The sequence below is a fragment of the Geotrypetes seraphini genome, chromosome 6, assembly GCF_902459505.1.
Source record: "Geotrypetes seraphini chromosome 6, aGeoSer1.1, whole genome shotgun sequence".
Taxonomy (NCBI): Eukaryota; Metazoa; Chordata; class Amphibia; order Gymnophiona; family Dermophiidae; genus Geotrypetes; species Geotrypetes seraphini.
This window is the reverse complement of record NC_047089.1, coordinates 227865449-227893078: the sequence shown is the minus strand read 5'-3', so window position 1 is coordinate 227893078 and position 27630 is coordinate 227865449. Positions and strand designations below refer to the sequence as shown.

Sequence of the window (27630 nt, the reverse complement as noted above, 5' to 3'; positions counted from 1 at the left end):
TCTTGTCACTGACTACCAGATCTGATCTGCTCTCATACAAGAGAGAAAACAGAGTATTCATCTCTCTTGCTTTTTTTTTTTTGTTTGTTTATTTTCCAAATTAATTACAAAATATGTAGTCAACTAAAATTCAGATGTTTTGGTCTTGATAATTTTGATGCAATCAGAATGACTTCAAACTAGAGAGTTGTGCGGGGACAGAAATCAAACCCGTCTCCGCTGGAATCGAATCTGTCCCCGCCCATCCCCATAAACTTCAGAAGTAGTTATTTTATTCAGTTATGCTACTGAATTAAAGGCTCTGGTAGAGACCCATTTACAAATAAGCAAAGACACTTTATTAATTTTGAAATATTAATTGGGAAGAATACATACTTTGTAAATGGGTCTCTGCCAGAGCCTCTAATGTAAATATAAATACTCCAGCTGATGAATACCCTCAAGCTATTTCTGCTGAGGACTTCCTCTGAAGGTGCCAGGGGTCCCTTTTGCCAAGCTTGGCAGGAGCAGCAGCGTCTCTGAGTAACAGATGCTGGCACCTCAGTGTCTCGGGGATGCTCCCAGCAACTGCAATGCTTGGAGGAGGGAATTTCTGACTGCCTATGGGAGGAGGTCTTCAGCTGTGGTGCTTGGGGATCCCCACCAGCCACAGCAAGGATCAGCAAGTACTTCAACACTGGAGAAATAAAATAAAAAATGCATTTCCTTTTCTCTTGAACATAATTCAAAGACATCTGCTATATATGTTTCCCAAAGCTTATATATTTCAGTCAATGAGCTCCTCTTTTTTTTTTTTTTTTTTTTTAACCTTTGTTGTCTAGAGATGTATTTTTCCATCAAGTTGGCTCCAGTTTCTCTTTTTTCTACTTTGTTGGCTTCTGCAAATTCTTCTTCATATGGTTACTGTCCATTGGTTTCTCCTTCCATGATCCAGCATTTCTCGCTTCCCTCAGATTGTACAGCATCCTCACTCCCTTCTTTGCTGGACCATTCTTCCCTCCTTCCCACTCCTACAGAACATTTCTTCCTCTTGCCTTCATCCCCATAACAACATCTCCCCCTCTCTCTCACTGTCCATCCTTTCTCCCTCTCATTCCCTCCCTTGCTGCAAAGGGAGTGGAAGGAGAGAGAGAGGGATCCAGGGTGCATCTCTCACCCACTCTACAGCCAGGTCTGATTTGTTTAAAAAGGGTTCCAGGGGAGATCTGGGAAATTACAGACTGGTAAGCCTGACTTCAGTGTCGGACAAAATGGTGGAAATAATTATAAAAAATAAAATTGTGGAACACTTAGACAAACATGATTTAATGAGACGGAGTCAGCATGGGTTCAGGTGAGGGAGACCTTGCATCAACAATTTGCTTGACTTCTTTGAAGGTGTGAATAAACATGTGGATAAAGGTGAGATGGTTGATGTAGATTTTCAGAAAGCTTTTGATAAAGTTCCTCATGAGAGGCTCCTGAGAAAATTAAAGTCATGGGATAGGTGGCAAAGTTCAGTTGTAGATTAGGAATTGGTTATCGGATAGAAAACAGAGGGTAGGGTTAAATGGCCAATTTTCTCAATGGAGAAGAGTAAACAGTGGAATGCCGCAGGGGTCTGTACACAAATCACTGGCCATAAGATAAGAGTGAAAATGGAATTAATCATTCTAATGTGGACTATTAACTAATTATAATCGGGCCCAAATTAAGCATAGGCAAAATGAGGTTGTTGCCTCTGCCACCAAATATAATAGATGCTGGCATTGTAATCTTGAACCAGGGACTCTAGATCACTTATTATTCTATTGTCCATTTATCTTGGCCTTTTGGAAATCAATATGGGGCCAAATAAATTGTTTATTGGAAAATCCTGTGGCATTATCGTATGATACATTTCTGTTTGGAATGTCAATGAGAGCAAAGAGCCTAATTTCATCTAAAAACAACAGGCTTCTATTGATTATGACTGGGGTCGCCATACAACATATCATAAGTAATTGGAAGAATTGGAGCAAATTCAATTACAGTTTTTGGTGAAATTCGTTATGTCGCATTTATAAAATGGAACGAACAATTGCCATACAAATAGGGAATTATAAGAAATTTAAAGAGATCTGGGTGCCATTGACAAATTATTGTAATGAATAAATAACCATTTTTCCATTATAAGAACAATGCAAATGAGGGACTGGGAGGGGGGGATTTCTGAATTTTATTATATGTTTAGATCAATAGGAAAGAAAATTTTATACGATATATGTGATTGCATAGGTTTGATAGAGATAGGAGGGAGGGGGGTTAAACTTTATGATTTAAGTTGAAAATGATAGAAATTCAAGTGATGTATTCAATTTCAAATGTCATTTATTGATACACTTGTTGTAAGATGTAAAAATGAATAAAGATTAAAAAAAAGAAAACAATATCTGATTCCTAGACCTTGTAACTGCTGTTTCCTGCCCCAGACCTTTCCTTTCAAGCAGTCTGCAGGGAACTGGAAATGAGGGACTAGAGAAGTGTAGAGTAGCTAGTTTCTGTTCTGGGCTGTCCAACCTTGCCACTCTCCCCTCTGTTTTAGCACGAAGCTATGTATGTAGAAACAGGAGGAAAGGGGCTAGAATTTTGATGGAAGCCTTTGCCCACCTGTTAGGGTCTCTCTCAGGTCTATTTTACAATCCCTGGTATTAGGACAGGAGTGATCTCCAGTTGCTCTTGCCCATGCTGTCTCTATGCTCAATGGCTGCCATAACCTCTTATGGCAGTCTCACAAAATTGTCACTAGAGGTCATGACAGCCATTTTGAGAGCAGAGCCAGCATGGATAAGAGCAACTGCTCTGTCTACACACCTAGAACTACAGGGATTGTATGATAGGCCTGATGGGGATCCTATAGGTTGGCAGGGAAGAAAGGCAGCTTCTGTTTGGAGGATAGGGAGATAAAAAGGACAAGTACAGATTTTTGGCTTCCATTGAAAACACACTGTCAATTTCAACTGAAACTGAAATGATGGCTATAGTCTTTAAACTAAAACGAGGTAGAAATTGGATTTTGTGCCAGTTTTGGTACTGTAACTGAAACCAAAATTCAATGTGAAGACAGGATTTAGCCCTCAGCTGAGGACAGATTTGGGAAGGAGACATTCATAGTACAACTGAAAGATTGTGGTGATTTTTTATAGAGCTGCAGTGTCACCCACATTCAGGAGGCAAAATTTGGCTAGTTCTGGCTTTCAGCTTAATAAAACAGTGTCTTATTTGTAGTCCCTGATTGTAGCCAATGTGCTGCAAATCCATACTATATTATGTAAGTTATCATATGTCCAGGACCAGTCTAAAATACCTTTAACATCCATGCCAGACCATTCTAAGTGGCTAGGCTTTGTCTCCCTGCCAGCAGATTCCTGAAATTGGGTAGTTTGTGTTTTCTGCAAAATTCTGCTTAGGGTTCTGGCTGTTTACCTTTAAATCTGCTGAAACGTTCTAACCATCAAATGTATTGGATTGTGATGTCGGATACAAAGGCAGGGTAAATGTTTCTCAGCGTTGTGTATAGTTTTATAAGTTTAAGGAATTTGATATTTTGAATTTTCCTGAAGAAATATAGAAATTTTCAGATTGCTACATACAGTAAAATGTAATATGTGCTTTGTGAATAGTTCATATAAAAATTATTATGGTTAAAATCATTTTAGAATGAGTAATATGGGTACATGAGATGAAGTGGAGTGAAGTTTTTCAACTTATAATGTAAATATTTTTGCACTTTTTCTTAAGATGGGTTTTATTTATGGAGGATAATTTTTTGTTTTTATTTTTCTCCATTAGGAGATGTCGATGGAAATTGAACAACCATCCGTTCAGGAAGTAAAACATGTTACTGATGGCAAGAAATCCAGATCCAGGTCTGCATCTAGGTGAGCATGATGTAATTTGCTCCACATTTATTATAGAGCTAAAATTTATACTTTGTTGGGATCAAAATAAATTTGTGTGTTTTATTTTTGTAAATAAAGTTTTAATTAAAGAATAGAAAAGTTCCATCGGCATGCAATTGGCTAACAACATTACACATAACTGGAATGAAAAAACTGTTCAGAGCTCAAAATGCAGTGTAAAGTTCATCCCCCTGTCCCCCACTACCAAGAAGTTCTGGACTTATGTTGGCAAAGTCAAGATTTAGACACTGCTCACAGTGTAGCAGGAGTCTTTAACATTAACACACAAGTCGGTGTCTAATTTAAGGACCAACTAAACTCGCTTATTAAAAAGTGTTTTTTCAGCCTCCATACTCTGAGAAGAGTGGGAGCACTTTTTAACCAACAACACTTCTCTGTATTGGTTCAATCAATCATTTTGTCAAGGCTGGATTACTGCAATTCAGTGTATTTGGGTCTTTCAAAGGTCAGTCTGCAGAGACTTCAATTAATACAGAACACCTCAGCTAAGCTTATTTTGGGTAAGAGTAAATTCGACTACGTAACCCCTCTGCTCAAGAAATTACATTGGCTTCCAGTGTATCTTAGAATTCAATTTAAGTGCATTTGTATTGCATTTAAGATTCTATTTGGCATTTTTGTTACTTAGATTCATTTAGACTGGAATGTTCATAGATCTCATCTTGCCAGAAGTTCTCAAAAATGAAAACTTGCATCTTAAACACCTCAGTATTGGTTAAGATAAAGGGGGTGGTGGGAATATGAATGACAATAATTGATAATTGTTAATTATTAATATATGGGTGGGAGGGATGGGATTCTTTTATATTTATATATTTGGAGGATTACAAATAAGATTGTCAAGAGATTAATTAATATATTTCTGAGTGATTATTGTACACTTGTTGTAATTTCTGAAAATGAATAAAGATTAAAAAAAAAACAAAAAACAAAAATAAAACTTACATTTCCCTCTCAGTGGTAAAAACAGAACCTTTGAGAGATTTAGTCATTCTTTTGCTTTTAAATTAACCAAATTCTGGAATGCTTTACCGCTTACATTAAGAAGTTTAGGTTCTTTTTTTTTATTCTGAAAGTTCTGAAAACTTTTTTATTTGCTAAACATTTTAGAAATTAACTATTTCAGTCTACTTTTTCTTGTCAAGTTTATGTATTATGGATGCTGGTAGCGGAGCCTTTGTGGTTCTGTCTACCGGTGAAGATGCATTTTTCAGCGGGGCGAGCTGGAGCTGATTCTTCAGGTCCTCCTCAGTGTTGCGCTTCGAGGAGGAGACACAGGAGTGTGTGTGGTGGACCCTCTGCTTCGGGGGATCCGCTCTGCATCCCGCTCTTTTCCCATACATCAGGATATTTGGGATATTGTCCTGGTGCAGTGGATGACGCCAGAGGCATCTTTTCATTTTGCACACTCCATGGCTCATCTGTATCTCATCTCGGAGGGGGATAGGGATACTTTGAAGTCGCCAGTGGTGGACGTGGTGGTCTCGGCTATCACCAAGCAGAATATGGTGTCCTTAGAGGGTGGCTCAGCCTTATGGGACTCTGAGGAGAGTAAGTTGGAGGCCCTTCTTAAACAGAATTTCCTTAGCAACAGCAGCAGATGAATCCAGAGACCAATGGGATAGCACACATTTACCAGCAGGCGGAGATAGAGAAACTGATTTAACAGGTGGTCCTATTGGCTGGCACTCCTCCTGTATCTTCAGTATGCTTTATCTCCCAGCAGGTGATGGTAGTTATTCAACTAGCTCCTGGATTCTGGCTTTGACTGGAACTTTATTTTCCCCTGTTGAGGTTTCTCTTCAGTGGGACGACATTTATATTTCTCCTGTTGAGGTTTTCTCTTCAGTGAGACAGGGGTGTCTGACTGAACGGTGCCGGCTTTAGGGGTTACACCTGGCCCCCCCCAGGTCCCTGCCTCACCCTCCGTCCATTGCTAGAGGGTCTGATTGGGTCTCTATTTTTTCTTCGTTCCCTTCTCTGTTTAAAAAAAAAAAAGGAGTCCACGGTTACTACATTCTGCCCTGTTAGTGCTGCACAACCAGCATTTACTGGCTTCAATCGGCCCTAGTAACAAGCTTGTGAGTATGTATGTGTTGTTTTTTAAACATAGAAAATGAAGGCAGAAAAGGGCCACGGCCCACCAAGTCTGCCCACTCTAATGACCCCCCCCCCTAATTTCTTCCATGAAGAGATCCCACATGCTTATCCCATTTTTTCTTAAAATCTGGCACGCTGCTAGCCTCGATTACCTGCAGTGGAAGATCATTCCAATGATCAACCACACTTTCGGTGAAGAAATACTTCCTGGTGTCGCCATGAAGTTTCCCACTCCTGATTTTCAACGGATGCCCTCTTGTTGTCGTGGGTCCTTTAAGAAAAAAAGATATCTTCTTCCACCTCGATACGGCCCGTGACATATTTGAACGTCTCAATCATGTCTTCCCTCTCTCTGCGCTCCTTGAGTGAGTATAGCTGCAACTTACCCAGCCATTCCTCATACGGGAGATTCTTGAGTCCTGAGACCATCCTGGTTGCCATTCACTGAACCGACTCAACTCTCAGCACATCTTTTTGGTAATGTGGCCTCCAGAACTGTACACAATATTCCAGATGAGGTCTCACCATGGATCTGTACAATGGCATTATGACTTCCAGCTTCCAGCTGACGAAACTTCTACGGATACAACCAATCATTTGTCTAGCCTTGGATGAAGCTTTCTCCACTTGATTGGCTGTCTTCACTAATGATTACCCCCAAGTTTTGTTTGGGAGTCTTAGTACTGTGGGTTCGGTCAACGTACGTTTAAGGAATGTATATTTTATTGAGGCTAATATTTATGACTAGAAATCCATTGAGGGAACCGGGACTTTCCCGTCCTTTGCATGCACACGCTTGGTTTCCTTGTTGTTTACAGTGCGGCAGTAGCGGTGTGATTTCATGCTCGCACTTGTTCTCCTTGTTGGGTTTCAGTGCAGCAGTAGTAGTCCTGTTTATTCCGAGGCTCTCTTTCATCGGTGTTTGTTGCGGCCATGTGCAGCTGATTGTGCAGATGCCGGTTTATGGCAGCATGCATGAGATGGGACATGTTTTTTCCGGCGTTGTGGGAAGCACCGCACCATTCTTCTAGTTATTCCCCGAGTCTGATTTTCTTTCTATGCAGGCTTCGGTAGGGTAAATTTTGCGGGGCTTGAATCAGACTATGTTTCTAGGAGCGTTGATGCAGCAGCCACATTTTCAGCGAGATTCAGGCGTGCGCTTGGGTCTCCGGCAATGGCGGGAGAGCTGCAGCGTACCAGTAGTTTATTACCAGCTGACTTTGGTCAGGGTATGCCGCGGCTTCTCTCCTTTCCGGTTCAGACAAGTTGTACATGTTTTACCAGCTTTGGGACAAGCTTGAGCAGATCTATATGTCTAAGTCTGTGTTCCTGCTGTATTCACTTGAAGGAAGCTGCTAGTTTAATCGGACTCTGGGGTTAGCCCTCAAGGGGATTACCAGAGGTGCTAGGTCACCCAGTCTCGGTTTGTCTTTGGATCTCACGGCACAGTGAGATCAGCTGTAAGATAGTGCCTGGTACTTCACTCGGGTATCTCATTGTCTCTCTTGGGGTCCCTGCATATTGAGCCTTTCTCTGTTGGTAACTGTCCTTCTTATTTGTGCCTCTGTGCTGTGCTGCATGTGTCTAGTAGTGGCATAGGATATCTATGCCTAAAGGTAGTATAAACAGTTTCCAAGTTTGGGCTGTCTCTGTGGACATAATGACACTTCGCATCTTCCTGCGGCCAGGACTTTCTTTCTCTATTTCTGAGGGGGCCTGGACTTCAGATTTCCATGCTTATCACGCTGGTTTCTCCTGTCGCCATTTTCTCATGTCACGTGCTAGATGAACCCCCCGACCAGACAGGAAGGGCTGTGCAGCTCCTTCTAACTAGGAGCCAGTTACCTATTCTATCAAACCCGTGGAGGAGCGCACGCTATGTGGCTGTTAGCCTCATCCCTGAAGCTCTCATTAGCGATGTGAGCTTTGTCTGATACCTGCTAGAATGATGCTGTTTTCTATGGGGCGGTAGATGCAGCATCTTGATTGCATCTTGTACGTATTCACTTTAAAGGATATACGTATTTCGCTCCCGTTGGATGGAGTTAGTACTGTTTTCATGGTCCAGTATACTCCTCTTTACATTGCGAACCTTGATTTTTCCTAGGAGAGTTTCTTTCTTCTTACAGATCCTACAGTTCTCATCCTGCCATTCCCTGACCTTCTGCACTTCATTCTGAGGGGATCTTGACTTCTTCCAATGACTCTTCAGGCTGTCTCATGAGGGGGAGGATGCTATGATGTCAGGTCAGGGGGCTGTGAACATTTTTCAGGATACTTGCAACTTTGCATCCTCCTCAGATTTCCGGTTCATTCTTGGAGTCTCTATGTTTTGTGTTTCCCTTTTAAGTGTTACTGGTCCTCAGGGCGGTTCTTGTAGTTCTTCGGCAACTAAGGGACGTTATTCCACTTACTGCATGGTGCCCAAGATGGGGGCATTGGGCAGACTTGGTCTGGATCCCATTCTAAACTAAACTAAACCTTAAGTTTATATACCGCATCTTCTCCACAGATGTAGAGCTCGGCACGGTTTACAAGAACTTAAATATAGGAAGAGAAGAATTAGGGGTTGGGGTTGCGTAAAGGGGGGAAGAGAGCATTACATTTTTGTGAAAAGCCAAGTTTTCAGGTGCTTACAGAATAATTGGAGGGAACTCAGGTTCGGTAGTGGGACAGTAAGATTGTTCCAAAGCCCTGTGATTTTGAAGAGGAGGGATTTTCCCAGTTTACCCGCATAGAGAATACCATGTAGAGAGGGGAAGGATAGTTTATGTTTTTGGGTGGATCTGGTGGAGTCAGGACTCGAGGAGTTATAAGATAGTGAGATTGGGGGGAGGATGCCGTGAATGATCTTAAAAGCCAGGCAGGTGCATTTGAAATGAACTCTGGAAATCACTAGGAGCCAGTGAGGTTTGGCCAGAAGTGGGGAGACATGATAAGATTTGCGTTTTGCGAAGATCAACTTGGCCGCAGTGTTCTGGATTAGCTGGAGTCTCTGAAGACTTTTTTTGTTAGACTTAAATAGATGGCATTACAGTAGTCTAGTTTGGAGAGGATGATAGATTGGACAAGGACTGCAAAATGTTGTTGGCGGAAGTAGGACCTTACTTTCCTCAGCATGCCAAGGAGTTGAAGTGGTCATTGAAGGAGAGGGAAGAATCGATAATGATGCCTAGGACCTTGCTTGAGAACTCAAACTGCAGTGTGTCGCCAGAGGGCAGTGAGAAGACGGTGGGCAGGTGTTCTAATTTTGGGCCGAGCCAGAGTAGTTTCGTTTTAGATTCGTTCAGTTTCATCTGTACCAAGAGGGACCAGGAGTGGAGTCTCGTTCTGCTGAATTAGTTTCTCAGGGTTACACATTTCTGCAGAAAAACTAGGAGAATATTTACATTTTCACTATGGACTCCGAATCGACACTGGGTTTGCTTGGAGCAGCGCTTTCGGTTTTGGCACATGCCATTTCGCCTACCCAAGGGTTCACAAACATTTTAGAAAATGAGGGCAGTGGTACCGTTTTGGCACTACCAGGCAATTCACCTCCTTTTTTCTTGATTGACTGCTTGATTCGGACATCTTCCAGTCGGGCCATTTGACTGACACGAAAAGGGTGGTTTCTTTTCCTCAGTTCTTTGGACGTGAATCTTCGAATTTGCACAGCGCTCTTTTCCCCTGTACTATTTATAGGTATATCAGGGAGCTGTTTTTATTCATATAGGAGAGAAATGTGTTTCTCCCCGGAGACTAGGGCGATGGGTCACAGTCTCAGGTTTGCATTCTTCTTCAGTCACCATGACCAAGAGTATGGGATTATGTACAGGTTCTAGGATCCATGTTGCTGACTCCACTGGGAACTTCGGCTTGCTTTCCCATTCTAACGCTACAGCAGTCGCTTTTGTTCCAGTGGTTCCTGGTATCTTAGGGCTCCAATTATTTGTTAGGCTCCTCAAGCATCACTCATTATGATGTGATAGCTCAGCAAGATTTCTCCTTTCACAGGCATGTTTCGGTCTTTGCTGTACTAGCTCATGGTCACCAAACATCCCGTGCTGTCGGATTGGGGGGCTCGGTGCCTTCCATCCTCAGCTCCAGGAGTCTGGTCTTAAGAAGCGACTCAGTACTTGTTCATTCTTCTGCTCTGGAACATGGTCAGGCTACTGTTTCTGGAGCTTCAGACCATTCTTCCGGAATGATGCAGAAGATCTTTTCAGTCAGTTTTATGATGGTGGTATTTCTCCCCAGCCTGGGCAGTAGGTGATGTTCTCAGTTGGCGAGTAAAGTTATGGTTCTACTTCAATGGGTGGACCCTCATCTTCCTCTTCTGTTGGCAGATCATTTTACGGGTCAGGAAGATTTTCTCTCTGCAAAATCAAAGCATGGCCCATTTATTGTATGTTACAGTGTACAGCGCTGTGTACGCTCTAGAAAGTGTGAATATTAGTAATTGTGAAATCTTCTACATCCTGGATATTGAGAATTTTGGCTCAGACGTTCCCGCTCTTTGTATGGAAGTGAGATCTCGTGGAACTAGACCTCGTGGCCTCGTCTCGAAATTTTAAGCTTCCTAGCTTCTTCGGCAGACACAGGGAGTGGGAGTCAGAGGGGGTAGCAGCGTGGCTTCTTTCTCGCCTCTGGTTTCTCTCTTTTCAGTGTTTTCTCTTGGCTGATGATAGCTTGGATTTGCCATCTCGAACTCGCTTTGAGGGCAAAGTATTTGTAGAATCTCTGGCTTGGCTGCGCCATCCTTGCTATGCGGATCTGATGAGTCTTTCGACAGCCGGACTGTTGAGTTTCCTGGTATCTCCAGATTTGTTCACCTGGGGTCCGATCAACATGGATATTCGTTCTACTTTGGTATTATGACCTAGCTTTTGAAAAGCCATGGCTGACGTGTAAGGGTTATGCGCAGCAGGTTGTTTCTTCTCTTATCCAGGCAATACAGATGTCTTCACCTGTGGCTTCTGCTTCCTTTTGGAAGTTTTTCCTGTCTTGGGTACTTCTCAACATTTGCACCCTTCCAGAATTTTTTTATGGCACAAGTGTATTGCCAAGGGCTTAGCGTTTAATTTCCTTCAGATTCAAGTGCCATTCTTAGCTTGTTACAAGGGCTAGGTATATTGCTCTTCACTTACTTCTCAGCTTCATGTAGTTCAGTTCCTAAACGGAGTACGGTATATTCGTACACCTCTTAGAAAGCTTTGTCCGGAGTACAGTCTTAATTAAGTAGCTTTTTCGCAGTTTACCAAAGGTTACATTTCATCTTTGTCTTTTGAGACGCTAAAAGGCTGTGCCGTTGAACACGGGGTTTCTTGTGGCCATGGCTTCAGTTCTGCGGTTTTCTGAGTTGCAGGCCTTGTTCGGCGGGGATTCCTATTTCTGATTTCCAAAATCTTCGGATGGTACCACAATTTCTGCTGCTGTTGCTAAAGAAGGGGAAATTACATTCTTACCTGTTGATTTTCTTTCCTTTAGACGCAGCAGATGAATTCAGAGCCCCACCCTTTCTGGATATTGTCTGTCGGTTTTTTCTTTTGCAACTTTCGAAGTTTGTTGTTATTGATGATTGTATTCTGTATTATTTGCCTTTTGAGATTTGTTATGGGAAATAAGTTTTTTACATGCTATGCCTATTGATGGTTACGGATGCTTGGGCAAGGAGCTATACTGAAGATACAGGAGGAGTGCCAGCCAATAGGACTACCTGTTAATCAGTTTCTCTATCTCCGCCTGCTGGTAGATGTGTGCTATCCCATTGGTCTCTGGATTCATCTGCTGCGTCTAATGGAAAGAAAATTAACAGGTAAGAACATAATTTTTCCTTTGATGTGTCTGCCTTAGGGGTCCAGGCGGCCATATGTGGTGTTCTTGTGGCTCGAGCCATGTTTTGTTGGGCCGAGCGTGTCCTTTGACCATGAGTCTGATGACTAGTCCTTGGTGGATCTGGAGGTGGCAAAAATTGAGATGGCTGCCTCTTATCTTTCAGATGCCTTGTATGACTTGTTGCAGATGTTGGCCAAGTCCATGTTGCTCGAGGTAGCCGTGCTTTGTACCTTGTGGCTTCATTCTTGGGCGGCTGATGTGGCCTCTAAAACTAAATTGACAAAAATTCTTTCGGGGGTCTCTCTTGTTTGAAGAGGATTTGGACAAGTTGATTCAGACATTGGTGGACTCTAAATTGCCCCACCTGCTTGAAGATCATGCCCGTTCGACTGTATGGGGTGGCACTGCTTGAGGAGTATTTGCATGAATTCCTGCAGATATTGCCCTGGTTGAGGGGCTGCTTCATTCCTGGCCTCTGGATTGTCCCGGGGTTGCTTCTTTCAGCTCATGCAGTCCTTTGGGTGGGTGGGGGGGGGGGAGGGAGGGCTTGGCACCTCTGTTGCCTGCTCCGCCCAATGACTCCTTGCTGGCACCTCCCTTGGTTCCGGTGGTGCTCGACTGCGAGATTTTTACCAGAGGTGGGCCAAGATCACGTCAGATCAGTGAGTCCTAGAGGTGATTCGGGACAGTTACATGCTGGAGTTTTCCCTCTTGCTGCCAGATCACTTTCTCGCTTCTCCTTGTCAGGTGGCATGGAAGAAGCGTGCTTTTCGCCTGACGCTTCACAGATGGCTAGATCTCAAAGCGGTAATGCCCCTGTCGGAGTGGGGCACCGGCTGATACTCCATTTATTTTGTGGTGCTCAAGAAAGAGGGGACTTTTCAGCCCATCTTGGATCTGAAGGGGGTCAACAGGTCTCTGAGTTCCGTATTTTCGCATGGAGACCCTACGATCAGTCATTCTGGCGTTCAGTCAGGGGAATTTCTGACCTCCCTCGAGCTCACGGAGGCCTACTTGCATATTCCGATTTGGGGCTCCATTCAGCGGCTCCTGCCCTTTGCGATCTTGGATCAGCACTATCAGTTCTGTGCGCTTCCCTTTGGTCTGGCCACGGCTCCTTGGAGGTTCCGATCGTGGTAGTCGTGGCAGCAGCCTTGCGCAAGGAGGACATGCTGTTCATCCCTATCTGGTCGACTGGTTGATCCGTGCAAAGTCATTTTAGGAGAGTGCCCAGGTTATGGTTCGGGTTGTGGAGTTCCTGCAGTTGCTGGGATGGGCCATCAACCTGTCCAAGAGCTGGTTGGTTCCTTCTCAGCTCCTGGAGTATCTTGGGATTCTTTTCGACACCGGCTTTTGGAAGGTCTTCCTGCCGAAGACCCGTGTGGTCAAATTGCGGTCGCCGATTCACCATCTGATGGCTTCCCGATGTCCTTTGGCTCAGGTTTTTCTCCAGGTTCTGGGGTTGATTGTTGCTTCCCTGGATATGGTTCGGTGGGCTCAAGCTCAAATGTGCCTGTTTCAGCATGCTCTTCTTTGGCGGTGATCACCCCAGGTGCACGATATGAATTCTCCCGTTCCTCTTCCGGGGTTGGTTTGTTGAAGTATCTATTTGTGGCTACAATCTTCCAGTCTGGTGAAGGGAGTAGCATAGTAGATGACGGCAGATAAAGACCTGAATGGTCCATCCAGTCTGCCCAACCTTACCCTCTCTAAATTACTGATTTAATTTAAATTTTCCTTCTGAGTGAGTCTGGATCAGCCCCAGTGGACAGTCCTTATCACGGACCCAAGTCTCCTCGGTTGGGGAGCTCAGTGTCTCGGTCGCTCGGCTCAGGGCAGTTGGTCTCGGCTCAGGGCAGTTGGTTGCTAGCGTTCCAGACTTGTTGACAGGCAAGTCTGTTTGGGTTCTCTCGAACGGTGGCTTATGTCAGTCATCAGGGGGGAACCTGGAGTTGTCTAGTGGCTCAGAAGGCGGCTCTGCTCATATTTTGGGCAGAGACTCATCTTCTGGACATCTCGGCTCCTCACATAGCAGGCGTGGAGAATGTCCAGGTGGACTTCCTCAGTTGGCACGTGCTAGATCTTGGAGAGTGGTGCCATGGTCCCGGAGCCTTTGGGTTGACTGCTCAGACTTGGGGTTAGCTGGTCATAGACATAATGGCTTTGAGTGTCAACATCAAAGCGCCCCGGTTCTTTAGTCGGTGCAGGGAGGTTCGTGCCGAAGGGTTGGATGCTTTGGTACAGCAGTGGCTGGCGGGCCTCCTGTATGTGTTTCCCCTGTGGCCGATGGTAGACAGAGTTGTTCTTTGCATTACTCGGCACCCCGGCTGCATGATCCTGGTGGCCTCAGATTAGCCCTGATGCCTGTGGTATGCGGATCTTGTTCGTTATCTCGTGGCAGATTCTCTTCCACTGCCCCTCTGACCTTGACTAAGGGTCTCATTCCGATGTTCGATCCAGGTCCCTTTTATCTTAAACCTTGGCTTTTGAGCAGGAACGCCTAGGTAATAAAGGTTATTCAGATAGTGATCTCCACTTTCTTGAGGTCTCGGAGACTTTTCACTTCCAGGGCTTATATGTGTGTGTAGCGTATCTTTATGGAGTGGTGTGCTGCATGTAGAGTGGTTTCTTTTCACGCTTCTTTGCCTAACTTCTTGGAGTTCTTGCAGGATGGCCTAGATAGGGGCCTGGCTTGGTCTTCTCTTCAGGTTCAGCTCGCGGCCTTGTCTGCGTTTTGCGGGTTTCTGCAGGGTAGGTGCTTGATATTTCTACTGGACTTGGTTCGCTTTTTGAGGGCGGCCAAATTGCTTCGTACTCCGGTGTGGCCTTCAGTTCCATCTTGGGATCTCAAACTGGTTCTGTCCGTACTTGGGCGCCCTCCTTTTGAGCCTTTAGGTTCCTGCTCAGTGAAGGACCTTACTCTTAACGCGGTCCTTTTGGTGGCTATTACTTCAGTGAGACGTGTTTCTGAGCTGTAGACTTTCTCTTGTAGGCCTCCCTTCCAGGAGTTTTCTAGGGAGCAGGTTGTGTTGCGGACTGTTCTTCGTTTCTGCCAAAGGTGGCTTCTCCTTTTCATGTCAATCAGTCAGTAGTCCTCCCAGTGTTGGGAAGTCGGGAGGGTTCTTCAGAGCAGAAGTAGTTACTCAATTTGGATGTCTGCCGGGTCCTTCGCTCTTATGTTCAGCGGACTCTGGAGTTCTGGAAATTGGATCATCTCTTTGTGCTCTTAGCAGGTCCTTGTAAGGGGGATGGCGCTTCCAAGGCTACCATTACGCGTTTTTAAGGAGACTATCACTTCTGCGTATCTTCTTCAGAAGAAGTTTGTTCTGGATTTTCTCAAGGCTCATTCTACTCGGGGCCTGGCAGCTTCTTGGGCTGAGTCTTTTCTTGTGCCTCCTTTGGATATCTGTAAGGCGGCAGTTTGGTCTTCTCTGCATTCCTTTGTTCGCAATTACCGTGTGGACATTCAGGCGCGTCGTGGCACGGTGTTCGGTGAGCGTGTTCTGATGTCAGCCCTTTGGGAGTTCCCACCCGTGATAGGTACTGCTTTGGTACATCCCATCAGAAAAGCCTGTACTGGTCTTGAGAGGTTGACAAAGAAGGAGAAATTAGGTTCTTACCTGCTAATTTTCTTTCTTTTAGTCTCTCAAGACCGGTACAGCACCCTATCCTGTCATTTGTTCTTTTGGGTTTTTCACATGAAGATTTTGCTTTTTCTGCGGATTCTAGTATTTTTCTGGGGCTGGGGAGATCAAAGAACAGTGGCTGTGGCTCGGCTGATAAGAGTTGTGGGGACATTTTGCTGCGGAGGCCTATCCTATGCATTTTCCAACAGTACTCCTGTTTTATGATTAGCTTTTCTTAGTTCTGCTTGGCTATTTGGCAGACTGTTAGAAAGAGGGAGGGACAGCTATTAAGTACTATAACTAAAAGTTTGGTCTCAGTCTTCACCTGCTGGTCATGTTGAGCTATTACCCCATCAATGAAGTCTACCAGTCTGGAGTCTAAAATAAAGAAATTAGCAGGTAAGAATCTAATTCTCCTTAATAAGTCTCTGGAAAAGGCTACAATGACATCACGGGAGTAAATCAAAGGATTGCCTGCTAAACCGCTGTCTGGACGATATTCCAGGACACAAACACCTCAACCAATACACTGATCATGTCATAGTCTCCCAGATCTTTAATAACACTCCAGGAAAGCCCCTGATGATGTCACAAGGATAAGTCCCACAAGTGCCTGCTGAATTTCAGACTGGCTGATTGATCCTGGAGAGAAGCTCCTCTGGTGGCATGCTGATCACTTCAGTCTGCCGATGAAAACAAAAAACTGTGGATACAGATGTTCTGGAGATAATTTATTATACACTAACATATAAAAACATGAAAATTCAACTAAAAAAGTACAATGATAAAAAATACAGTGATAAAAATCCAACCGGACCCAAATTAGAAGCCATTGTTACATCTCTTTATCTTATCTCATAGTACAAATTTTCAGTCATTTGTTCTGTCTCTTCTTCATAGGTCTACAAACTGTAATTTTCCTCTGATTTTTAAAGACTTTTAACTGCATGATCCTTTGTCAATTTCATATGTAGAGAATGAGAAGAGGTTTGGCATGAGAAATCATGGGTTAAAAGTGTTGATTTACAAGGGAGATCCCCATTTTATGCAATGTTTGGCCCATGTCTTTGGTTACAGTTTACACCAGGGGTGTCCAGTTGCGGGCCGCATGCGGCCCCGTGAAGAATTTTTTGTGGCCCCACACGTGCTCGAGGACAATGCGGTGTTTTCCTTCTGCCGCCCCCAGCTGTTTAATGTCTTGCCGGCTCCCTCCTCCGTCTTGCAGTGTCCACTCAAAGCAGCAGGCAGCGGCTCCTACTTGCCTCCTGTGGCTGATCTGGAAGTGTTCCCTCTGATGTCGTGATGTCAGAGGGACCGCTTCCAGATCAGCCACAGGAGGCACGTAGGAGCCGCTGCCCGCGGCTTTGAGTGAATGCTGCAAGATGAAAGAGGGAGCAGGAAAAAGGTAAACACCCACGGCCCAGAAGGGAGAAAGGGAGACGGGCGTGTTGAGGGGACGCTTCCAGATCAGCCGCGGGAGGTGCATGGGAGCCGCTGCCCGCGGCTTTGAGTGAACACTGCAAGACGGAGGAGGGAGCAGGAAAAAGGTAAACACCCGTGGCCAAGAAGGGAGAAAGAGAGAAGGTCATGAGTCTTGAGAAGACTTGAGAGGGAGGGAGCATAAACTTAGGAAAAATGATGGAAGGAAGGAGGGAGGGGCATGAACTTAGGACACAGAATGAAGGGAAAGATAGAGGGGAGCATGAGCCATAAGATGGAAGAATGGAGGGAGTGAGGGAAAGAGATGCAGAGGCAAGGGAGATAATAGAAAGGGAGAATTGGGTGTCTGAGAGAGGGAAAGAGATGATACAATTGGGAAGATAAAGAAAGAGGAGAACTGTTGGGCAGAGAGAGGAGGGATGGAGACAGAGAGAGAATTATTGGACAAGGTGGTGGGAGAGGAGTGAAGTAGAGATGCATGGGTGCAAAGAGAAGGGGGAAAACATGCTGGGCCGAGGAAGCCTCCTGGATGTTGGGGGTTTTTTTTGGGGGGAGGGTATTAAAAGAAGTGCCAGATTGGACCTGGGGGGAGAGCTTATGGGGCTAGAAACAGAGGACAGAGAGAGAGATGGTGGGAAATGGAGGGAGGGAGAGAAGTTGGACCTGGGGTAGTGTGGAAGAAGAGGGAAAGATATACTTGAAGGGAGAACTGTTGGGAAGAGAAAGAAAGAAATGGTGGACCTGGAAGATAGGCAGGGAGAGAGAGATGGAATGGGGGGCAGTTGGGAAGAGAAAGGGAGAAAAGTTGGATCTAGGGATGGGTGGGAGGGAGAAATGTTAGGCCTGTGGATGGAAGGCAGAGGATAGAAGGCAAAGAGAAGCAGCATCTCTCTTTTTTTTCTCCATTTCATTGTTCAGCATCAAAGGGGGAGAGAAGAAGAAAAATGTTGGACCATGAAGATAGAGAAGAGGAGATGGAACCATGGAAGGGCAGGAAGGAAGAGAGCTGGGATAAGATGATGCTAGGGATGGAAAGAGAGGGACAGGGAGTTATAGCCTGACCAGTGGAGAGAGGGAAGGGGGATTCTGAAAGTGGTGAGCCATGTGGATGAGGTCAAAAGGGAGATGAGTGAGAGAGCAGTGAGTACAGTGGTATAAATGTGATAATGGGGAGTAGATAGAAGGGAATAGGAGGCTGGGAAAGGAGTGAGATGGGAAATGGCAGAGCTAGGGACTAAGAAGATGGAGAATTGAGAGATAGCTGAATATATAAAAAGAAGAAGGGTGAGAAAGAAGGCAAGATTTGAGTGGACAGAGGCAGAAAAGAAAAAGTTAAGAAAGCTGAAAGGGAAAAATCAATTCGTTGGAGATAGGCATAAGAAGGAAATGGAATGACAGAAGAGGAGAAAGAAATGGACAGCCTACACTAGTTGAAGAAAGAGAAAAAGCAGAAAGAGAAACTGGGACCAAAATGATGGAAAAACAAAACATCCAGACAACAAGGTAGAAAAATTTGTTTTATTTTGAATTTATTAACTGAAATATTTTAACTTTGGGATATGTGCATCACAATTATTTTTGTATTCAGTGGTGTCATATACAGCTAATTTGGGGGAGGGACTGGAGCCCAAAATTAGTGGATGGGCACCAAAGTTTCTCCCCGCCTGAGTGCAGTTTATAAATACTTGAGTTAGTGGGGATTCCCAAGCCCTGCCAACTGAAGACATCTTCCTCCAGTCTCCAAACTCTCCAAGCTTTGCAGCCAATGGCAATATCCTCAAGCTGCCACTGCTTTAATGCATGTATGAAATCCAAGGGGGGGGGGGGGTTGGAATGGAGGAGGGAAGGCAGCAGCTCTGCAATTTTGCTGCCAGCTGCTGAACTTGGGCAGTTGGAGGGGGAGGAGGTGGCCATCAGTTGTTGAGGCTTGGGGATCCCTACTAGCTACAGCAGGGGAGATATTCATTTTGAGGGAGTCTAAGCTCAAAGTGGGAGGCCCAAAAAGCAATAATATTTACCCTGACTGAACGATCCTCCACGTGCGTCAATGACAGCTGATGCAGCATCCCCGCTCTGATGAGGCTCACCTCTGAAGAGGCTCACCGTAGCTATAATAAAAGTGAATGGGAAAACCAGGAGCGCACATCTCTGCTCATCAGAGTGGGGATGCAGAAGCCTGTGGCTGCTCCCACTGTCAACGGTACATGTGGAGGATCACTCAGTCAGTATTACTGCTTTATTGGGTTTCTCTCCACAGTGTCCCTTTAATGAAGGTTTATTATTAGATACGTACATCTTCTATATTAGTGATTGCAAATTTGGGACCTGCTCAACCTTTTTTTGGCTCATCAGCTAGTGTTAGTGTTTGTGCGGCCCTAGAAAATTTTTTTTCGGCCAGTGCAGCCCAGGGAAGCCAAAAGGTTGGACACCCCTGGTTTACACCATTTCCCCCCCCCCCAAAGATATTTGTTAGAATGTCTGAGTTGAGCAGTAGAACAATGTTATCTGAAATCACAGTCTTGGAAGGGTGGCAAAAATAAAAAGCTAAAGTACTTTGTTGTGCATTAAGTAGTTTGCTGATGAACTGTAACCTGGACTCTGAATTTTTTCATTTTAACTATATAGATCACCAAAAAGAAGAAGATCTAGATCTGGTTCCAGATCTCGAAGGTCACGTCACAGACGTTCTCGTTCACGATCACGTGACAGGCGCCGGCACTCGCCAAGATCACGGTCGCATGAGCGCCGTGAGCGAGAGAAAGAGAGAGAGCGCAGACAAAAGGGTCTTCCTCCAATAAAATCTGAAATTGTTAGTGGTGAGTCTGTGTTTGTTTTTCTTTAATAGATTTACTGGATTTTAATTGTTATTTGCAGGTTTGAGTATCTGTAACTCTTCTGTTCAGAGTAAAAAAAAATAATTTTACCAAATGTACATGTTTGTAGAAGTTGTTGATAAGTTATTTGCAGCAATTGCTAAATATAAAAAATAACATAATTCTCATTTCCTTTTCATCCATGCTAGACTAGTTCAGTGGGTTATGTCCACCTGCCAGTAGATCAGAGGTGACTAAAACAGCTTTTTTTTTTTAACCAGCCAGCATGGTTAAAAGGTGAAGTGAAAGCCAAAAGAATCTCTTTCAAAAATAGAAAAAGGATCCAAATGAAGAAAGTAAGAAGCAACAAGTACTGACAGCTTCAATGCAAAGCATTGATAAAGGCTTAAAAAAATAATATGAAAAGAAGCTTGCCACAGAAGCAAAAATTAAAAGTAATAACTTATTTTATCCCAGGACAAGCAGGCAGGTATTCTCACTAATGGGTGACGTGATCCAACGGAGCCCCGATACGGACGCCTCACAAGCATTTTTGCTTGAGGAAACTCGAAGTTTCGAGTCGCCCACACCGCGCATGCGCGAGTGCTTTCCCACCCAGACCAGGGCGCGTTTCCTCAGTTCTTACTTTTCTGTGGAGCCGAGAAGTCCGTCTTCGACTCTCTGCGCGAAGATTTTCACTTGTGCCTTCTGAAGTCCGCGGTTTTGGGTTATTTTTACTCAAAATCACTCATTTTCTTTTTTCTTTCTTGTTTAAAAAAAAAAAAAAAATATTCTTCCATCCGACCTGGCAGGCCACGTGGCTGCAGCCCCACGGCTTCGATCTTGTGGCGGAGCTTTTCCGGCCTATGTCCCGGCCTATCACCGGTTTTAAAATGTGTACCAAGTGCCAGCACACGATTTCGCTGTGTTCGGTGTCTTGGGTCTGAACACCTTCCGAAACCGTACCGGCCTTGCTCCACACTCACTGCATGTGCTTTCAAGCGCCGTTGCGTCTTGTGGGAGTTGCTGTTCAGCATGGAGTCCTCGACGGAGCAGTCTTCATCAAAAGGCTCCTCATCTTTGACTTCATCCGCTGCTCCCCAGCCTTCCACCTCTGCGGCGCCGAGTCTCATCAAGCCTGCATCGTTCGTGCTGGCCCCGACTCCAGCGCCTGCTGCAATGCCTTCCTAAGTCTCTTCAGATCAGGTAGCACAGCAGCCTATCCCACCGGTAGTGCTAAAAGTGCCCAAGGCTTCTAGGCCCAAGCACTCACACACTACCCCCAAAGAACGTGAGTCCCGTGCAGGCGGTCCCATTGCTGATGCGGATCCATCCTTGCCGGCCTTGTTCCAGACCTTGTTTGAGAAGCAATTCATTGAGCTCTTCACCACCATAGGGCTCAAGCTTCTCTTTCAAATCCAGCCTGGGCACAGGGAGACCTCCCGCGAGGTCGAGCCGCCTCCAGTGCCTCAGCGATACACACATTCTCTACAGGGAGCAGAGTCTCTGTGAGTGTCTGGTCTGGCATCAGAGCATGCATTGCAAGGAGCAGAGTCTTTGCCCATGCCTCCATTGGAACCGATTCACTCGATGCAAGGAGTAGAGTCTTTGCGAGTGCCTCCATTGGAACCCATCCACTCGATGCAAGGAGCAGAGTCTTTGTGAGTGCCTCCATTGGAGCCGATCCACCCGATGCAGGGGTTCGAGTCTCTACGAGTACCCTGGGGTGATTCCATCCATCCTCCTGTGCTTCGATCAATCGCTTCCAGCCCCATCCACTACCTGGGGACCTCAGCGAAGATCCAATTGCCTCGTTCCTCGAGGCCGATATCCAAACACAGTTCACATCGATCGAGGCATTCATCGAGGCACTTGTCCAGGCATGCCTCGCCTCATCGGAAACAGCCTTTTCTTGAGTATTCTCCACCGGCTACTTCACCGCCTCCGATGCCGGAACTTGAGGACACGCTGGGGTCTTTATCACCACCACGATCCCCGTCCTCCTTGGATCCAGAGGCCTCGACATCCTCGAGCCCTTCTTGAGGCCCTGCTTCGGCTGACCAGCTGTCGTTCTCCTCGTTCCTTAGACAGATGGCAGATGACCTGGACATCCACCTGGATACAGGTTGCAAATTCTCCAAAGAATATCTGGAGACTATGCACCTCCCTCAACCACCTGCTGAATCCCTCAAGCTTCCTCTACATAAGTTGCTGGATCAGACCTTTATGCGATGCCTTGAAACACCTTATTCCATCTCTGTGGTACCGGGCAAATTGGATACCAGGTACCGCATGGTGCACCATAAGGAGTTCGATGGTTCCCAACTCTCCCATCAATCCCTCTTGGTGGAGTCCTTATTGAATCGGTTTCACCCCTCCCAGGTCTACGCTGCTGTTCCGCCTGGTAGAGAGGGCAAGACCATGGACCGATTTGGCAGGAGGATTTATCAAAACTCCATGATGACATCCAGGGTTCTGAACTACAACTTCCATTTCATCACATATTTTGAGTTCTTCCTGTTGGTACTCCAGAAGTTCTTGCCCTATGTGGACCCTAGGGCACAATCCAAGTACCAGGAGGTTCTGGCCTCGCTATCCCAGCTCCGGTTACAGCTGATGCAGTCATCCTACGATGCCTTTGAGCTCTCGGCTCGGGCAACAGCATGTGTGGTGGCCATGTGCCGGCTGGCGTGGCTCAGGACCATCGATATGGACCCTAATCTCCAGGACAGGCTTGCCAATGTTCCATGTGCTGGTACCGACCTCTTTGATGAATCCATCGAGGCCACAACCAAGAAGCTCTCGGACCACGAGAAATCCTTCCAATCCATCCTGCGTCTGAAGCCTAAGCCTGCTCCTCCTCGTCTGTCATGTCCACCGTTGATATACCAGCGGTGTTACCCACCTAAGCAGGCTCCCCCCATCCGACAGCCTGTGAAGCGACAGCATTCCCAAAAGCAGCAACAGAAGCCTCAGCCATCTACTGTTCCTAAGTCCCCTCAGCCCTTTTGACTGTCTCATAGAGGACGTAACTTCAGTCGTCCTATCATTTTCAGTTGCTCCACCAATTGGAGGTCGTCTCCATCACTTTTACCATCGATGGACGACCATTACCACTGGCCTCTGGGTCCTTTCCATCGTCAGAGAAGGATACTCTCTCCAGTTCGATCGAGTCCCCCCGGAACATCCTCCAAGAGAATATCCTTCCAACTTGACCCAGACCGCCCTTCTTCTCCAGAAAGCTCAGGCTTTATTACAGCTCAGAGTTGGCGAGCCGGTTCCTGTGTCCCAACAGAACAAGGGTTTTTACTCCTGGTACTTCATTGTTCCGAAGAAGACGGGCGATCTGCGACCCATTTTGGATCTCAGGGTGCTCAACAAGTTTCTGGTCAAAGAGAAGTTTCGCATGTTGACCCCGACATCCCTATATCCCCTCCTCAAGCAGAACGACTAGTTATGCTCTCTGGATCTTAAGGAGGCCTACACTCACATTCCCATTCATCCGGCCTCACACCAATACCTCAGATTCCGGGTGGGACATCTTCATCTTCAATACCGAGTGCTTCCTTTTGGCCTGACCTCGTCACCCAGAGTCTTCACCAAGTGCCTGGTAGTGGTGGTCGCAGCGCTCAGGAACCACGGCCTCCAGGTATTCCCCTACCTGGAAGACTGGCTCATCAAGGATTCCATGTCTCAAGGAGTCGTCCTCGCGACCCAGAAGACGATTTGGTTACTGCAACATCTGGGGTTCGAGATAAACTTTCCGAAATTCCATCTACAACCTTCCCAGACTCTTCCCTTCATCGGAGCTGTTCTGGATACTACCCAACTCAGAGCGTTCCTCCCTCCTCAAAGTCGGGAAGCTCTCCTCCATCTTTGCCACTTGGTGTCCATCTCGGCGAGACACATGATGGTTCTCCTGGGCCACATGGCCTCTACAGTTCACGTGACTCCTTTTGCCAGACTTCACCTCAGGATTACCCAGTGGACCCCGGCATCTCAGTGGACGCAGATATCCGACCCTCTGTCTCGACATCCGGGTCACTCCCTGCTCTGCAACTGTCTCTTCTCTGGTGGATGCTATCCTCCAATTTATCCAAAGGTTTGCTGTTTCAAACACCCCCCCCATCAGAAAGTCCTCATGACCGACTCGTCCACTTATGCTTGGGGGGCTCATCTGGACGGTCTCCGCACTCAGGGTTATTGGACCAGCACAGACTGCCAGTGCCACATCAATCTCCTGGAACTCAGGGTGATTTTCCATGCTCTCAATGCCTTCCAGCACCTACTTCAAGACAAGGTTGTCCTCATTCGCACGGACAACCAAGTCTCCATGTATTATATCAACAAGCAGGGGGGCACGGGATCGGCCTTCCTCTGTCAGGAAGCTCTGAAAGTTTGGGATTGGGCGATCCGCCACAACACCTTCCTCAAAGCTGTCTACATTCAGGGGGCGGACAATGTCTTGGTGGACAACTTGAGTCGTCTGCTGCAACCTCATGAGTGGACCCTCCACTCAACGCCCCTCCATCACATCTTTTCTCAGTGGGAAACACCTCAGATCGACAAAAAGGAAGGAGGGGTCCAACCTTGTCTGCAGAAAAAACCAACCAGGAACAAACAAAAAACAAACTGCAGATATGTACAAGTTGCAGGCAGAATTTATTGTGACAAATATAAATTTATAAAAACCTTTTTACCAAACAAGGGTTCCGACACGGTCCGTGTTTCGGACAAACCTTCGTCGGGGGTCCAATATGCAAAAAGGTTTGAAAAATATGCCACAAAAAATATAGAATAAAAAATCATAAGGTCCAATACGCCGAGAATCGCCAACTACTGTAAAGCGTCTCACCTCAGATCGACCTCTTTGCAGCCCCCCACAACTTCAAACTGCCTCAGTTCTGCTCTAGGATCTACACTCCTCACCGCTTTTCTTCTGGATTGGACAAACCTCTTTCTATATGCGTTTCCGCCATTTCCTCTCATTCAGAAGACTCTAGTCAAACTCAAGTCAGACCATGCCACCATGATTCTGATTGCCCCACGGTGGTCCAGACAACCTTGGTACTCCCTTCTACTTCAACTCAGCAGCAGGGAGCCCTTCCTTCTACCAGCGTTTCCATCGCTGCTTACACAGCATCAGGGATCTCTACTTCATCCCAACCTGCAGTCTCTACACCTGACAGCTTGGTTCCTCTCAACGTAACCCCTCTCCAGTTTTCTCAACCTGTGAGGGATGTCCTAGAAGCTTCAAGGAAGCCTGCTACTAGACAATGCTACCACCAAAAGTGGACTAGATTTTCTACTTGGTGTTTTTCTCATCATCATGAGCCACAACACTCCTCCTTGTCTTCAGTTTTGGATTATCTTTTGCACCTTTCCCATTCTGGCCTCAAGTCTACATCGATACGAGTCCATCTTAGTGCAGTTGCTGCTTTCCATTAGCCGCTCCAAGGGAAACCTCTCTCTGCTCATCCGGTGGTTTCCAGATTCATAAAAGGACTTTTCATGTCAATCCTCCCCTCAAACCTCCTCCAGTGGTTTGGAACCTCAATGTTGTTCTTTCTTAGCTTATGAAACCTCCATTTGAACCTCTTCACAAGGCTCATCTGAAGTACCTCACTTGGAAAGTGGTGTTCCTTATTGGTCTCACCTCTATTCGTCGAGTTAGTGAGCTTCAAGCATTGGTTGCGGCAGTATTCCACCATAACAAGGTGGTCCTCCACACTCAACCAAAATTCCTCCCCAAAGTGGTCTCGGAATTTCACCTGAATCAATCCATTGTTCTCCCAGTGTTTCTTCCAAAGCCTCATTCTCATCCTGGAGAATCCGCTTCTCATACTCTGGACTGTAAACGTGCTTTGGCTTTCTAACTGGAACGCACCAAGCCACACAGAACTGCTCCTCAACTTTTCATCTCCTTCGATCCGAACAAGTTCGGACGTCCCATCTCTAAGCGAACCATCTCCAACTGGATGGTGGCTTGTATCTCCTTCTGCTATGCCCAGGCTGGATTACCCCTTCACAGTAAAGTCACAGCCCATAAGGTCAGAGCAATGGCAGCCTCTGTAGCCTTCCTCAGATCGAGATTTGTAAGGCTGCCACTTGGTCCTTGGTTCACACCTTCACTTCTCATTATTGTCTGGATACTTTCTCCAGACGGGATGGACAGTTTGGCCAAACAGTATTATAAAATTTATTCTCCTAAGTTGCCAACTCTCCCACCATCCCATTGTGGTTAGCTTGGAGGTCACCCATTAGTGAGAATACCTGCCTGCTTGTCCTGGGATAAAGCAATATTACTTACCGTAACAGTTGTTATCCAGGGACAGCAGGCAGCTATTCTCACGTCCCATCCACCTCCCCTGGGTTGGTTTCTCTGCTAGCTATCTGAATTGAGGAGACGCGCCCTCGTCTGGGCGGGAAGGCACTCGCGCATGCGCGGTATGGGCGACTCGAAACTTCGAGTTTCCTCAAGCAAAAATGCTTGTGAGGCGTCCGCATCGGGGCTCCGTTGGATCACGTCACCCATTAGTGAAAATAGCTGCCTGCTGTCCCTGGATAACAACTGTTACGGTAAGTAGCATTGCTATCCCAGGACAAGCAGGCAGGTATTCTCACAAGTGGGTGACGTCATCCCACGGAGCCTTGATGCGGACGCCTCACAAGCAGACTAGCTTGAACAAACGCGAAGTTTCGAGTCGCCCGCACCGCGCATGTGCGTGTGCCTTCCTGCCCAGCGCAGGGCGCGTCTCCTCATTTCTTAATTTTCTGCAGAGCCGAGAAGTCCGTCTTCGACTCTCTGCGTGAAGTATTTTCACTTGTGCCTTCTTTTGTCCGCGGTTTTGTGTTCTTTTTACTCAGAATCGCTCATTTTCTTCTTTAAAAAAAAAAAAAAAATAAAAATAAAAATTTCTGTTCGTTTGACCAGCAGGCCACGCGGCCACAGCCCCGTGGCTTCAATCTTGCGGTGGTGCTTTTTCGGCTTATGTCCCAGCCTGCAACCGGTTTTAAAAAGTGTTCCAAGTGCCAGCGCGCGATTTCCCTGACGGACCCTTATCGACGCTGTCTTCGGTGTCTCGGGCCTCAACATCTCCCGAAATCGTGCTGGCCTTGCTCAACACTTAAGTCTCGTGCTTTCAAGCGTCGTTGCAACCTGTGGGAGCAACTTTTCAGCATGGAGTCTTCGATGGAGCTTTCGTCCTCGAGGGGTGCTTCATCCGATGCTCTCCAGGCTTCCACAGCTTCTGCTCCGAGCCTCATCAAACCTGCCTTGTTTGTACCGGCTATGTCTTCGACGCCTGCTGCAGTGCCTTCCTCTGTCTCTTCAGGTCAGATAGCACAACAGCCCATTCCCCCGGTGGTGCTTAAAGTGCCCAAGGCTTCTAAGTGCAAGCACTCTCACACTGCCTCGAGGGAGCACGAAGCCCATGCAGGTGGTCCCGTTGGAGACATGGATCCATCCTTGACGGCTTCGTTCCAGACCTTATTAGAGAAGCAATTTATTCAGCTCTTTACTACCATGGGGCTGAAGCTTCTCTCACAAATCCAGCCTGGGCATTCGGAGGTCTACCGCGAGGTCGAGCCGCCTCCTGTGCCTCAGTCGCATACACACTCTCTGCAGGGAGCAGAGTCTCTGCAAGTGTCTGGTCTGGCATCTCGGCATGCATCGCAAGGAGCAGAGTCTTTGCCCATACCTCCATTGGAACCCTTACACTCGATGCAAGGAGCAGATTCTTTGCGAGTGCCTCAAGATTCGTCCACTCAGCCTCCTCTGCTTCATTCCACAGCCTCCAGCCCTATCTATTCTTTGGGGGCTTCGACTGGGACACGCTCTCCTCGATTGTCGAGGCCTGCTTCCAGGCACAGCTCGCATCATAGTTCGAGGCA

The 27630-nt window shown here is 46.3% G+C and overlaps 1 protein-coding gene across 6 annotated transcripts in view; it reads left to right on the top strand.

Moving 5' to 3' along the window:
- The window catches only part of SCAF4 (SR-related CTD associated factor 4), a 375178-nt gene that overhangs the window by 174301 nt on the left and 173247 nt on the right, over positions 1-27630 (top strand). For all 6 annotated transcript variants that reach the window (XM_033949802.1, XM_033949800.1, XM_033949803.1 and 3 more), the window contains 2 exons: positions 3811-3899; positions 19550-19740. In XM_033949802.1, the coding sequence (XP_033805693.1) occupies positions 3811-3899; positions 19550-19740 (280 nt within the window). The remainder of the gene's footprint in view (positions 1-3810; positions 3900-19549; positions 19741-27630) is intronic.